Source organism: Benincasa hispida, chromosome 2, assembly GCF_027475165.1.
Source record: "Benincasa hispida cultivar pf3 chromosome 2, pf3_genome.v1.1, whole genome shotgun sequence".
Taxonomy (NCBI): domain Eukaryota; kingdom Viridiplantae; phylum Streptophyta; class Magnoliopsida; order Cucurbitales; family Cucurbitaceae; genus Benincasa; species Benincasa hispida.
Window position 1 is genome coordinate 15,433,383 of NC_143479.1, and position 14,402 is coordinate 15,447,784.

Below are 14,402 nucleotides of genomic sequence, written 5' to 3' on the forward strand. Positions count from 1 at the left end.
GACCTAAGTAATTTACTTTCATTTCATATGAAATCCTACCAAATTCAAGCATTCTAATCGGACAACTGAATACAGGTGGTGGAAGTGTGGAAAAATTTAAAAGATCCTCTTATACGGATAGCAAAAACAAATATGGTTGACTTTAATTATAACACTTGGTATTATACACTGTCTTATTATTATTTTCATTCTTTTTCAGTTATGAACTCTCAATCTAAAGTCTTTGCTATTTATTAGTTGTTTATAGCCATTAACCTTTCTTTGTAAATTTAGACAATTAATAAGAAAATGACTTGAAATTCCATTATTCTGCTACTCTTTCTCCGATAACCATCAATGGCACCAAACCGAATCCATTAAGAATGCAAATTTATTGTACAAAAATTAAAAAATCACCCATCAAATCCAATAATGGATAATCTATGAAAAGAAAACTTATAATTCCTTGTGTGAAAAGACTTTTTCACATTTTTTCTCTTTGGCTTCCTGTGTTGCGACTTAAAAGAGTATAAATACAAATAATGTTGGAAAATAAAAGCATACAGAAGAAGTATTAAATTTGTCATCTCAAGTAATTTCCAAGTTTCAATGATTTATGCAGATTATCTCAAAATTTCGTGACCATTTGAAAAATTAGTGAGGTATTCAACTTGATCATTACTCAGAATCAGAAGGGGTATTCAATTCATCATAGTAATCTTATAGATTACTTTTTTAACAACACAGAGGAAATGAAAGACATCAATTTGCATTTGAAGTCTGCAGCAATAGTTTTATAGGCCTTTGACAAAGAACTAACTAGAGAAACAAGCATGATGGGGGAAGGATCACGTGCAAGAAAGTAAAGAAAACAGCCACGAACTTGTGCTGCACCTCAAAAATGATTGCCATATATGGTTAACAATCACAGAAAAGTCTGTTTATTTCCTCTGGCACCGAATGTTAAAGAAAATAATTGCAAGTTTCAGCCAGTAAGACTAGGATACAAAATCATTCGGGAAACAAATTATTGACCAGAAACACCTTTGTGGCACCTTCACCCTGTAAAAATAACCAAAAAAGTATAAAAAGGGGAGTTAAGTTTTGAAATATAAATGAAATCTAAATCTCCAGCATCGAAAGAGGCGTGAGTTTACTATACAATCACATGAATAAGTATAACTGTATAAGCAAGATTGAAAAACCTGCACGAAAATTTGTGCTAAGAAAAAGCATATATCTCATCTACTAATTGGTCTGGCCATAGCTTTAAAGTCAAAAGTCTTATGGTTTAATACAGTGAAAGCTTTATTACCTCACCTGTGGTTTGAACGGATCTGAGAATTTTTCATAACAAACATTTTTCTTAGAATGATCTGGTTTGGGTCTTCTTGTCTGAAGGCCTCGTCATGGTGTTCTCTTTCTAAAAGCTTTGTAGGATATCTATTCAAGATATTTGTCTCAATTAGAAAGCTTTTATATTTGTACTCACAACTCTGTTATGTTTTGTTGTTTAAATTCACTTTCTATCATGATTTTGTATCCTATTTTGAGTCTCTTGTATTTTTAGCATTAGTCTCTTTTCACCCCATCGATATTTCCTTTCCAAAAAAAAAAAAAAACATATATCTTGTCTTTTCCTGGTCTATGGAGGCTGTCACAACAAAAGTCAACTATATTTCTTTCTGGGACAAAAAATAACTTCATTCACGAAGAGAAACAATTACAGCCCCACTTCTTCCTTCTCAGCTCCAACAATCTAGGTGAGCCAATTAGAAAATAAATGGGTCCAAATATCAGAAGAAGATTAATGAACAGCATGGGCAACCAGATTATGAGGCACCTTACTACAAGATCTAGGGGCAAAATTTAAACTAGTGGTTCTCAGTCTAATCATCAAATTGTAGATCTCTGCATAAATAACTCCCCAAGGAGAGAGGGCAACACTCAAAGATGTATTTTCTTAACAACAACTTCAGCATCAATTTCAATCCACACCTGATAACTCCCACCCCCCAACAGCACTTTCCTCCGCCTCTGCCTCCAAACTCTCTCCGAACGAAAGATGGTGTGGACTGCTGCCAACACACCAAATTCATCTCTGATTACAGCCCCAAACCAAAACCCCATTTTGCTCAGATGATTAGTAGCATCAACATTCAATGTTAGACAACCTACCCCAAGCGTATGCCACTTCTTCCTCCCCATTGCATTCGGTTCGATTCGCCCAGCCAGATCCACAACACAAGTCAACTACTAGACCCAACTATAAAGCAAATTACTTTGGACGAGGATTGGTCAATACAATTCCAGACTCGTATTCCATTAGATTATTCACTGATCTGCAGTCATTTGCACAGAATGCAATGAAAGGAGGCTTAAATTCTGGCAAAGGTAAGCAATTCTAGGACTCCTAACATGGGTACTTTATTTCCTTAAATATTCTACATTTAGATACTTGTTATCCTACTCTTTTAATCACTTTACTTTCACCTGCTAGGCCTTGTAAGAAGCCAAAGCACAAAAGACAACAGATTCAACATATTGAAAAGGAACAAACAAGCAGCAACAGAAAGCAACGAAACTTTATTCTTAGGAAATAAGATAGACTTAGTAGTATTAATTAATTAAAAAAAAAAAAGACTTACTAATACGGTAAGAGTACTAATATCTTTTAAGGCTATAATTACGGTAATTATGCATATCAGACATGTTTCTTTCAACAGGGAACTACAAGAAATCATCAAGAGCAATGAGATGTCCTAATTCTGGAGAAAAAGTGGATGTGACAAACTCAAAACTGCAAGGCTAGACCTCACAAGCTCACAATGAACGATACTCACATGCACCATTAAACACCGACCATTAAACTTGGAAAAAGAAAAGATGTCACTCGTGCCTCTATGTCCCATGAAAAAGCAGTCATTCAGTTACACAGTATTATCTCCTCTTTCTATCATCTTTCAAACACCAAACATGCATAGATTATTTTAATGAATAAGTAATAAAGAATGAAGTGGTGAAAATGCACGTCACTTTTAAATTATGGAAAATTAGTCTTCGTGGCACTAACATTCAAGTACTAAAAGTTCAAGCCTACAAGCCTACGAGGTCAACAAAAGCCCAGGGTCATGTTATGGGCTGTAAATCTGGATGCTTTACACTTGAGAAGTCATATCCACGGTCAGCCAAACACAAAAAAATCTCAAGACCCCGGACTATGCCAGAATTAGAAGAATTTTCCTTATTAAGGAGCTAAATACAGTCAATTATAAATGCACCTAAAATAGGTTTTATGAGAACAGAAAAAAATAAGTACAGATAATGCAACAATCTACTGAAATGGGTTTGGTAAGTTGTAATATAAACAAGAGAATTGATTAATCTCTTCTCATTCTTTTAGTGACAAGTGTGGTAATATGTATGTATTATATGTGTGTGTCAGTGTGTGTATATATATAACTAAAAACTAAAAAAAAAGTCACCGTTTCATTTTTCTTTAATCCAAATAGTTTCTTCGACCGGGGCCGGTATACACATTCTTCGATTCTCGTCCCTTTTTCTCCAAATCAAAATGGCGTGAGAAAAATAGACGCTTGGAAGATTTCACCCCAAAAAAAAAAAAAATCTGTACATGTATCATATGCTGAATGCTCTCATACAATTAAAAATTAACAGACTCCCCAGGAAACAATACTCATGATCAATGAAACACAGATACCTCATGTGAGGCAAAGAATCAGTATCAAACACGTATCGGATATCGATATCTCCAGATATTTCCCAGATATGTATCTAACATGCAATTTGACATATCTATACCTTCAAATACTCTCCAGATACGTATAATCGCATATCTATTTCTATGCGTACCTTTTTTTTTAAGAAAAAAAGACAAGTAATTCATCTAATCTTTCCCAATCTAAAATTAGGCAATCTATTTAAAAAGATCACTACTCGAGTCTAAAACTAAAAGAAAAAAATAAATAAATCATGGACCAAATCCTAAACTAGAATTATCTAATCTCCATCTTCACATTTGAGTCCCCACAAAGTCCACCAAAATATAAACTATTTGGATATCTTCAACAATAAGTTCTTCGTTTATCTTCATACTTCTCTCTCTAATCTTCTTCTTCTTCTTTGCAATATGAGTCACTTTTCTATTGCATTTTATTAACTATTATACTCTAACATCTTAGATGTTGCTTTTTTTGTATTGTATTACAGTGTTTGTATTCTATTTATGTTATTGTTATTAACTTGCAGGCTAAATTTATCTATATTCTAGATTTTTTTTAAAGAAAAAGAATGTATCTTCAACGTATCATGTATACTCGTTTTTTAGAAATATATATATATTAAAAAATATATATAAAAAAAAATGAGACATCATTAGACGTATCGATATCTTAGTTTTTAGAAATTGACGAATCGCCGTATCCAATCGTATTCGTATTGTGTAGCCGTATCTGTGTCTATGTTTCATAGCTCATGATGTATTAACAATAGTAATCACAAAAAAAAAAGAAAAAGTTATGATCATTTGAGCGCCAGCATCAACCAAATACAACACAGTAATAACAATTGTCTTGGTTTCCAGGTCCAAATCTCAGAAAATGAAGGGTGATAAAAAACAAATATCAATGGAAACAAACTCAATCTCGGCACCCAAAGCTAGTTGACAATGAAAAAGGGAAACGAATTCCATCGATCAGAGAAAATCCGAAGTTTCAGATCACAAATACCCATTTCAATAGATGCGCGAATTGAACCATAATCAATCAATCCAAGAAGACCCAACACATACAGAACGATTTGATCTACAAAATCCTAATTACTCAAACCAATACTAAGACAAATACTCCACATTGAAAACCGTACCTCAAAATATAAAGAACTCAATCAGTGGCCACCATGTTCTTTGGCGTGTTGCTGATGTTCAAGGTGGCGCCGTTCCTCAGGAAGCGCAACAAGGTACGAAAAGATCATACCGCCAAAGCAGACATGATAGAGAGGGTCAATAGAACCAGTTTGAATGTACTTGGCGTTGTAATTGTCGAGACCTCTCTGCACTGCCTTCTTAGCAGAATCAATGGAGAGCATCGGCTTCACGTATGCGGGCAGCTCCTTAACCTTCAAGCCCCTGATTTCGGAGAAGAACTGCTTCATTGCCATCTCTGTCTGATTTGCAGAGTAACACAAATCTCAAACCCTAACCCTGAAATACAAGATCGGGATCGATAGAAGCGTTTTCGCAAGGGAGAGATGGCGTTCCAATCGTGACCGTTTATTACCTGGCCCCATTTTGTAGATTGGACGGTTTGGATTTTGACAAATGTCGTTGCCAAATGGCTAAGTCTCCCGAATTTACTAATTTTGATTGTATCGTGGTCAAATACATTAGATGAAGTTGTTTTTTTAAAGGAAAAAAAAAGAATGATCAAACCATCAATCTATCAATCTATCTATATCTATATTATTTTAAACAGGTTAGAAAAGATTTTTTTTTAAAATTTCTTTTCCATTTTATTTGATGATTATATTGTTATTTTAGATAATTTATGTTATTTATTATGATTAAACATTTACTAATTTTAAAATAATTTGAAACTAGATTGATTAAAATAAATTTATTCCATATATATATAGATAGATTTAATTTAAAATAAAATCTAAATTTTATCTATAATTTAACTATATTACACTGCCAATTCTATGAGTATCTCTCTTTTTTAATATTTCGTTGCAGTTTTCTTTTATATTCATTTTTTAGGCATTTTTTTCCAGCTCTTAGGTAGATCTTTTATCCAACTTTTTATTTGTTTGAGGTGCTTAATCCCTTTGTTTTGTTTTTCCACTTTTTCTCCCTAGTTTTATGCGCCTATAAGCTTCCTATGTATGGTTATTAGGTTAAACTAATTACACTCTCAAATTTTTAATATTTAATATTCAACCATTTAAGTATTAAAATTAAATTTTAAAAATCAAGAAATTGTAACGATTGTATAAGTTTGAAATAGGGGTGTACATGAATTGAGTTGTGGAGGTTTTTTTAGACCAACCAAAAAATTCGGATTGGTTTGGTTGACAACAAATATGGTCTCCAATCCAACTTAACCAAACCCAACCTAACCTAATTCGGGTTGAATTGCATTGGGTTGTCGGATTATTATTTTTTTATTAATTTAAAATATTTAAATTTATGTAAAACACATTTCTAATAACTAATATTTCACAAAATTCAAATCTTAAATACCAATTATCTTCGATATAGTCTGCTGCAAACTTTAAACAAAGAAAACATTAAAAAATCACAAATTAGAAGTATATATATATATATATATATATATATATATATATATATATATATATATATATATTAGTAATTTGGTTTGAGTTGGAGCAATTCAAAATCTTTTATTAAATCCAAGATTCAACCTAACCCGACAAAAATATAAAAATTCAACTCAACCTAAAAACAAAACTAACCCTACCCAAGGATGTCAAAATTGTGTGTTTTTACAATGCATTGGTTTTAATTCACAAGGATGTCAATAGATTTGTTCATTTGGACAAATAAAAATTAAATCCCATCATCAATGAGTACCATTTGAACATATTAACTCCGATGACGAATGAGTACTTTAGACTTCCTGAAAGTGACAATATATAGAGACTTTTATGCTTACATATTTGGTTTTAGCCTTTAAGACAAAGTAATATAAGGTGGTTAGGGTACCCATATCTTTTTTACATATACTACAGTTTGGAAATTCACATTTGGTGGAAACAATCAATGGAAATGTGTAGAACTTGTACCTTTTTATTCAAAATAATGGTGTTTGCTTTAATGGAGCTCTATATTGGATTAGTTTAGAAGCAAGAGTAAATGGATTATTTGAGTATGTCATAGATTGTTTTGATCTTGAAAACGAGAAGATTGAATCAACAATTTCTCTTCCAAAAATTGGCTCTTCTAGAAAGATGGCTTTGGAGGCATTTAATGACAGTGTTTATGCAACTTTTCTTTCACATTCATCAATTGAAGTGCGGAGAATGCAAAATTGTGGAAGGGAAGATTCACAGCGAATGAGAATTTGTTATTAAGGACCTACCAAAAGATTTGGTGATGGAAATGTTGGGATTGGTGTCCTAAATCTCTTTATTTTCATAGTTTGAAAACTTGTATAAACGAATTGTTATTAATAAAATAAAAGTTATTTTATTTATGTATTAACTCAATCAAATAAACTAAAATCCATTGTTATTTTATATAACATAAATATATATGAGATTGACATACAAATAGATCATGTTTGAGTAATAACATAAATGGTCTACAGTATATGACCCACCATATACTATGGATATGACCCACTTTATAATTGTTAAAATTGTTATAAATTGTCACACCCCGTCCCAAATTACTCTCTTAACCTGAAAAGGGATGTGAAGACAGCAAATGTCAACCCTCTTATGACATCTACTGCCAACCTGAGACTTGTTTAACCTATTCACCTACTCATTCTAATAGATAATTATATAGCTCATTCAATTATAAACTCTTCTATACATGCTAACCAGCAAGAACATCTTAATATGTTATATTGATTTACGGTTATATAAACCCTCCTCAAAAGGCTTTATTAGATTATTTACACAACTCCAACGGACCCGTACATGAGTTACACAATAGACCTTACAATTCCCATGCCTCTCTTGAGTATGACAATGAAACCTATATATGTACTAAGTGAAGTTACCTATCTTCAGCAAGGTATGACAGCACTATGCCTTCGAAAACTCAACTGTCACCTGGGGGAAAAGGGGGGGGGGGGGGGTGGGGGGGGGGAATATAAAACAAGGAAAACATGAGCTAAACCCAGTGAGTGGTATCTTTGTAGGAACATATAGTTTTACTTTATAAAATATTTATAAACTTGTCAAACTATATTTGCCATGTGAGACTTGTAAAATCACTCAATAAACTTTCAACATAACATTCATAAGTCTGTAATACTCGTAGAAATCATCAGGTATGAAAATGTTGCATGATCACAAATTCTAAGCAATTCATTCATAAAACAATAATACTTTAAAGTAAATAATCTAAAATGATACTTGACCTTAGTCGAAGTTGAGAAACTATTAATCATTAGCTTCATCTCCTCGACTGATGAAGAGTGATCTTCAACACTCAGTGTCATTACCTTTAAAACTCTCATACGTGCATGCAGATATGCCCCCAAAGGGCTAAACATCCCAACACATGACCCAAAGCCTATATTGTTGGGGATAATGCCCTAAAGTATCGTGTCATGTAGTTTGTAAATAGTTTGTACGAATACTTGTGATGTATAGTATATGATATTTACTTCACTTCTTGACTTTGTACATTGGATGTTTTATTTGCTTTACCACAAACCAATAAACTAAAATCTCTGGTTGTCTTTATGTAACTTAAGCATGTATGTGGTGACATACAAGTAGATCATGTCTTAAGAGACAACCAAAATGGTCTATAGTATATGAATATAGGAGGGAAACCTTATCCTGGTAATGCTACGGATGCGTCATGCTTTGTGGAATGGTTACAAGTGTTATGACTTGTCACAGATGGTCTGATCCTGATCATTCGCGTAGGGGACATGTGAGCGGGGGCGTCCTATACAAAGAGTTTGTATAAGATCTGACCACGAAGTGTTAACGTCTCATTATATAACGCCATTCATGTCAGAGACTTTACTTCACTAGGATGACCATAGGTAACATGACCTCAATTCTGAGTGAGTTGTGAACTCCTGCCATTGAGGGCAATTCTTTGATTTGCATGGGTGCGAGTGTCCAGGTCGCAGACTCAACTTACCACTTTGGGGATTCATCTGATTTGGGAGCTACCACTTTGGGGATTCATCTGATTTGGGAGCTAGGAACTCAGCTACACAAGATGAAATTCATTCAGTCTCTAAAGCAAGAGTAAGTAGATAGATAGCTCCCTTAAGGTCTGATCCTGGGGCTTGAACAATATGGCACCATACACCTTCCCATGGCCCGAGAGGTGTTCACACATAGTAGGACTATGTTGTATTGTTCATTAGAGGGATCAGTGGTACTTAAGGAGTAAGATATAACTACAGGGGTAAATGGTAAATTGGCCCAACTGTACTTACGAGCATCTATGAAGGGTAATCATATTGATGATTGGTTCCAATGGACACAAAAATATATCTGTGGTAAGAAGAGTTCAACTATCGGTCTTAAGTGGAATGCCTGACAGTTAACGGAAGATCTTGTGACTAAAGAGTTTAGTCAGCTATTCATGTACCATTGGAGCTTTGAGCCATAGGTCCAAAAGGTCCCCTTGGTAGCTTGAATTCAAGTTGGGAATCAGTTTTTGGGTCATTTTGAAATGTTCAAATTGACAAAAGAGAGTTTGATTATATATGATATAATTGAACCGGTTAATTATATATGATATGATTGACCAAATGTATGAGATACATTAATTTGGAGGAAATTGGATATAAATATGATTTATATCAAGTAGAGGAGAAAATGTTATGATTGATATATGATATCAAACTATAGGTTATGAATATAATAGGATTATATTTATTATTTTATTAATTGGACAGTTATGAGATAATTTCCCAACGATTTCTCCGTAATCATGCGTTAGTGAAAAGTACAATTTGGTTTTTCGTAACTAAAGAATAAAATGAAAATGGTTTTCATTTTGCAAAATATACGCATATTTGCTCACAGAGTGTTTAGCAAACGATCACGTAGTATTTTCATAGCCTTTACGATAGTGCCAGTTTACTAAACGACCACTTACACTTGCACGCGCATTTTCTAGATGATCGCGTTCCATTTACTAAACGATCGCTTAGTGCCCGGGCCTTACTAAACGATTGTATAGACGATCATTTAACTTTTCCTACACGATCGTGTACCTCGCCTAAACAATCAAGCATCCTAACTATACGATAGTTGTTGTCTTCTCCCATTTGCTTGATCTTTGTACACAATAGCCTTTCCTCCTCACCTCTACCAAATCCGAACAAAGCTCATACTTTGGATTCTCACTCCGAGAATACTAAGGGCTCCGAGTGGCGGTGTCGTCCTCATTTCCTATTGTTCGTGCGAAATTGTTCGTGGAAGACGACCAAGGTGTTATTGAACGATTGCTTATTAGTCTAGCGAGAGCGAAAGGAGTTCGTTCATAGAGAGAGCGAGTCTTGCCGAGAAGAAAGTCTTCAACTTATATGTTTACTCGTTCTCTTGTCATTTATCCTTTAAGCATGCTGGTAATTTAGTGTCGTTAATGCATATTTGTATGTGTGAATGTATATGTGAAAATTCTATCACAATGAATTGGAAAGATCCACTTCCGCTCATAAGTACTCTTGTATAAGAGTTCCTTCAATTGGTATCAAAGCCTGGTTTATGATATTCCAAATTTATTGATACAAAGAATTGCATTTACATTTTCAGTGGGTAAAAGCATTTTTACTCTCTGTTTTAATTGTTAATTAGTTTGTGGATTAATAGAATTTTTTGGGATGAAACCTCAGTTTGTTAAATTCTTTTACATTTATAGTTAATTGTAAAGGTCTCTTCATTTTTGGGCATAATTAATTGCTATCAAGTCTGTATTCAAAGTTAGTTTGAGTTTTGAGTCATTCATGAGAAGCTTCAAAGCAAGGATTGTTGTTCTTCAAGGAAGAAAACGATCAAGCATTGGTCGGGTCGTGTATACGATTTTTGAATATCGGATACTCGGGTGTCGTTTAACGCACGCGTGCACGCACTAGACGATCGTATAGCTTAGCAAGCCTTATCGCTTAGTTACTGACTATATGATCTCAGAGTAAATTGCGTGGTAAATCATTTACCTGTCGCGTGTTAAGTGATCGTCTAGATGATCAGGCTTCGCAACCTCGTTGTCGTCTAAGCGATCGTTTACATTCGTGCTATTGTCTAGTTTGCGCTACACGGTCGTTTACCTGAAGACGTTTACTATACGATGGAAGCTTGGCCTAGTGGTTCAAGTCTCGGTTCACCTGTGAACCGGTTTGGTCGGTGGAAAAATGTAATAGATAGAATTTTTCATTCTGGTTTTAATGGTGGTTCATTTCGGTCCATTAATCTGTGGTTTTATACATGAGATGTATGGTTTATTTTATATGTCATATGGTATGTACATATAGAAAATCCCACCTTAAGTTATGCATTGGTCATGCATCATCTCTTTATTATAAGTGTTATGGTTTAGAAAGGCATGATTTAAATTACGTAAGAGCATGCTCATGCATATAATATAAGAGTTACATTTATGCATGCATATTCGATGTGCTCAACAAGAAACGTGAAGCCATGCCCACAACTCGTGAAATTATGGTGTCATTACAGGAAATGTTCGGGCAACCGTAATCTTCTGTACGACTTGAGGCTATAAAGTATGTTTATAACTCGCACATGAAAGATGGAACCAATGTCAGGGAATATGTCTTAGACATGATAGTTCATTTTAACGTTGCAGAAGCTCACAAGGCTACCATAGATGAAACTAGTCAAGTTAGTATGATATTACAGTCTCTTCTGAAGAGCTACCCAACCTTCCGTACTAATGCCGTAATGAATAAAATTAATTACAATTTAACTACTTTATTAAACGAACTACAGACTTATCAGTAAATGATGAAATTGAAAGAGAATGAAACAAATGTTGTTTCAAGACAAAAGAAATTTCTGAAGGGTTCATCGTCAAGAATGAAACCCTCTGACAAAAAGAAGTCTGTCTCTTCATCATCTAAATACAAAAGTGTACATATGAAGAAAAAGGGAAAAAAAATAAACAACCCACTGTAAAGAAAAACAAGGCTCCCAAAGGAAAATGTTTCCATTGTGGAGAAGATGGGCACTGGAAACGAAACTGCCCAAAGTATTTGGCTGAGAAGAAAGCGGAAGGTAAATCAAAGTAAATTAGATTACTTGTAATTGAAACATGTTTAGTGAAAAATTCTCACTTGACCTGGATATTAGATTCAGGAGCCGCTAACCATGTTTGCACTTTTCTACAGGAAACTAGTTCTTGGAATCAACTATTAGAGTATGAAATGACTTTCAAAGTGGAAACAAGAGAAGTAATTTCAGCTGAAGCAGTGGAGATGTCAAGTTTTTTATTTTTGGAGAATATTTTATCTTGTTAAGAAATGTATTCTATGTACTAAAGATGAAAAGAAACTTGATCTCCATATCATGTCTACTGGAAAATATGTATAAAGTATTTTTTGAACTTAATAAAGTGTTTGTTTTTTCAAGAGGTGTTCATATTTGTTCTGCTAGACTTGAAAATAACTTGTATGTGTTAAAACCACCTGAAGCAAAAGCCATTTTAAATATAGAGATGTTTAAAATGGCAGAAACTCAAAGTAGAAAACGGAAAATTTCTCCTAACGCCTATCTTTGGCATCTCAGATTTGGTCACATAAATCTCAACAGGATTGAGAGATTAGTTAAAAATGATCATCTAAATCAGTTAGAAGACAGTTCTTTACCTCCTTGTGACATGTCTTGAAGGAAAAATGACTAAAAATTCTTTTTCTGGAAAAGGTCGTCGTGCCAAATAACCCCTCAAACTTATACATTCAGACCTTTATGGTCCAATGAATGTAAGAACATGAGGTGGATATGAATATTTTGTCAGTTTTATTGACGACTATTTTAGATGTGGCTATATTTACTTAATAAGTCACAAGTTTGAAACTCTTGAAAAGTTCAAGGAATTCAATATCAAAACAAAAAACTTATCAGGTAAAAAAATTAAGACACTTTAATCAGATCGAGGTAGTGAGTATATGGATTTACAATTTCAGAACTATTTGGTAGATCATGGAATTCAATCCTAACTCATAGTACCTGAAACACCACAACAAAACGGTGTTGCAGAAAGGAGAAACCGAACCTTGTTAGACATGGTTCGATCAATGATGAGTTTTGCTCAGTTACCTCAATCCTTTTGGGGGTATGCAGTACAAATTGCGGTATATATTCTGAACACGGTTCCCTCAAAAAGCGTTTTTAAAACACCATATGAGCTGTGGAAAGGATGTAAAGGTAATTTACATTACTTTCGTGTCTGGGGATGTTTGGCACATGTGTTAGTACAAAACCCTAAGAAATTGGAATGGCGTTCAAAATTAGGCCTCTTTATTGGATACCCTAAAGAAACAAAAGGTGGGTTGTTCTATGATCCCCAAGAATATAAAATATTTGTTTCGAAAAATGCTACATTATTGGAAGAAGATCATTAGTCATCAACCTCGCAGTAAACTAATCTTGAAAGAAATGACCAAAGATATTACAGACAAATCAACAAAAGTTGTTGATCAAGTTGGTCCATCAACAACAGATGTTGCCCCATCACATTATTCTTAAGAGTTGAGAATGCCTCAACGTAGTGGGAGTGTTATTAATCCGTCTAACGCTACATGGGTTTAATAGAAACTCAAAACATCATACTTGATGATGGTCTAGAGGATCCATTGACCTTTAAACAGAAGATGTTAATAGGGAACAATGGATAAAAGCCATGGACGTAGAAATGGAGTCCATGTACTTCAATTCTGTCTGAGATCTTATAGATCAACCACATGAGGTTAAACCTATAGGTTGCAAATAGATCTACAAGAGGAAAAGAGACCAAATTGGCAACATGCAAAACTATAAAACCAGACTTGGCAAAATGTTTTAACCAAAAGGAGAGGGTTGACTATGAAGAAACCTTCTCTTCTGTTACCATGATAAAATCAATAAGAATACTCTTATCCATTACTGCATATTATAACTATGAAATATGACAAATGGATGTCAAGATAACTTTTTTGAATGGCCATCTTGATGAAAGTATTTTTATGTCTCAACCAGAAGGGTTCATTGAACAGGGTTAAGAATACAAAGTTTGTATGCTTAAAAGATCCATTTGGTCAAAGAGTACCTCTGAGCAGAAGCGAGATCGTTCCAAACTTATTGTGACAAAATTAACGCATTCACAATCAAACAGAATAGATATGCATGTAACAACTAATTACAAGCATGCTTTGAAAAATAAACAACAAGAGAACGAAATACATACCAGTTGAAGAACCCTTCTTCGCCTTAGAACTTGTTCTCGTCCAATGACTGCTCCTCTTGCTCTCGCTGAGAAAATCCAAGCAATCGTCCACCAAATCGTCTACCCACGAACGACCTTCTCACGAACACGGCAGCAAGGCAGACACTATCACTTAGAACCCTTGGTATTCTTGGTGTGAGAATCCAGAGGTGTGGACTCTGTTGGATTTGGTAGAGGGAAGAAGGAAGAAAAGATCGTATACCACGACCAAGCAAGTGGGAGAATATCGGGTGTTTATCGT

The 14,402-nt window shown here is 34.2% G+C and overlaps 1 protein-coding gene across 1 annotated transcript; it reads right to left on the bottom strand.

Moving 5' to 3' along the window:
• Positions 1-728: 728 nt before the first annotated feature.
• Positions 729-5,196, bottom strand: LOC120071511 (ATP-dependent RNA helicase). Its single transcript, XM_039023834.2, has 2 exons — positions 4,864-5,196; positions 729-1,041 (listed from the first exon to the last, which is right to left on the bottom strand). The coding sequence occupies exon 1, from the start codon at positions 5,155-5,157 to the stop codon at positions 4,885-4,887; it is 273 nt and encodes a 90-aa protein (XP_038879762.1). The 5' UTR covers positions 5,158-5,196; the 3' UTR covers positions 729-1,041; positions 4,864-4,884.
• Positions 5,197-14,402: the final 9,206 nt, after the last annotated feature.

Bases quoted from the DNA above. Each gene is read 5' to 3' on its own strand.
- LOC120071511 (XM_039023834.2), bottom strand. From the start codon at position 5,157: ATGGCAATGAAGCAGTTCTTCTCCGAAATCAGGGGCTTGAAGGTTAAG.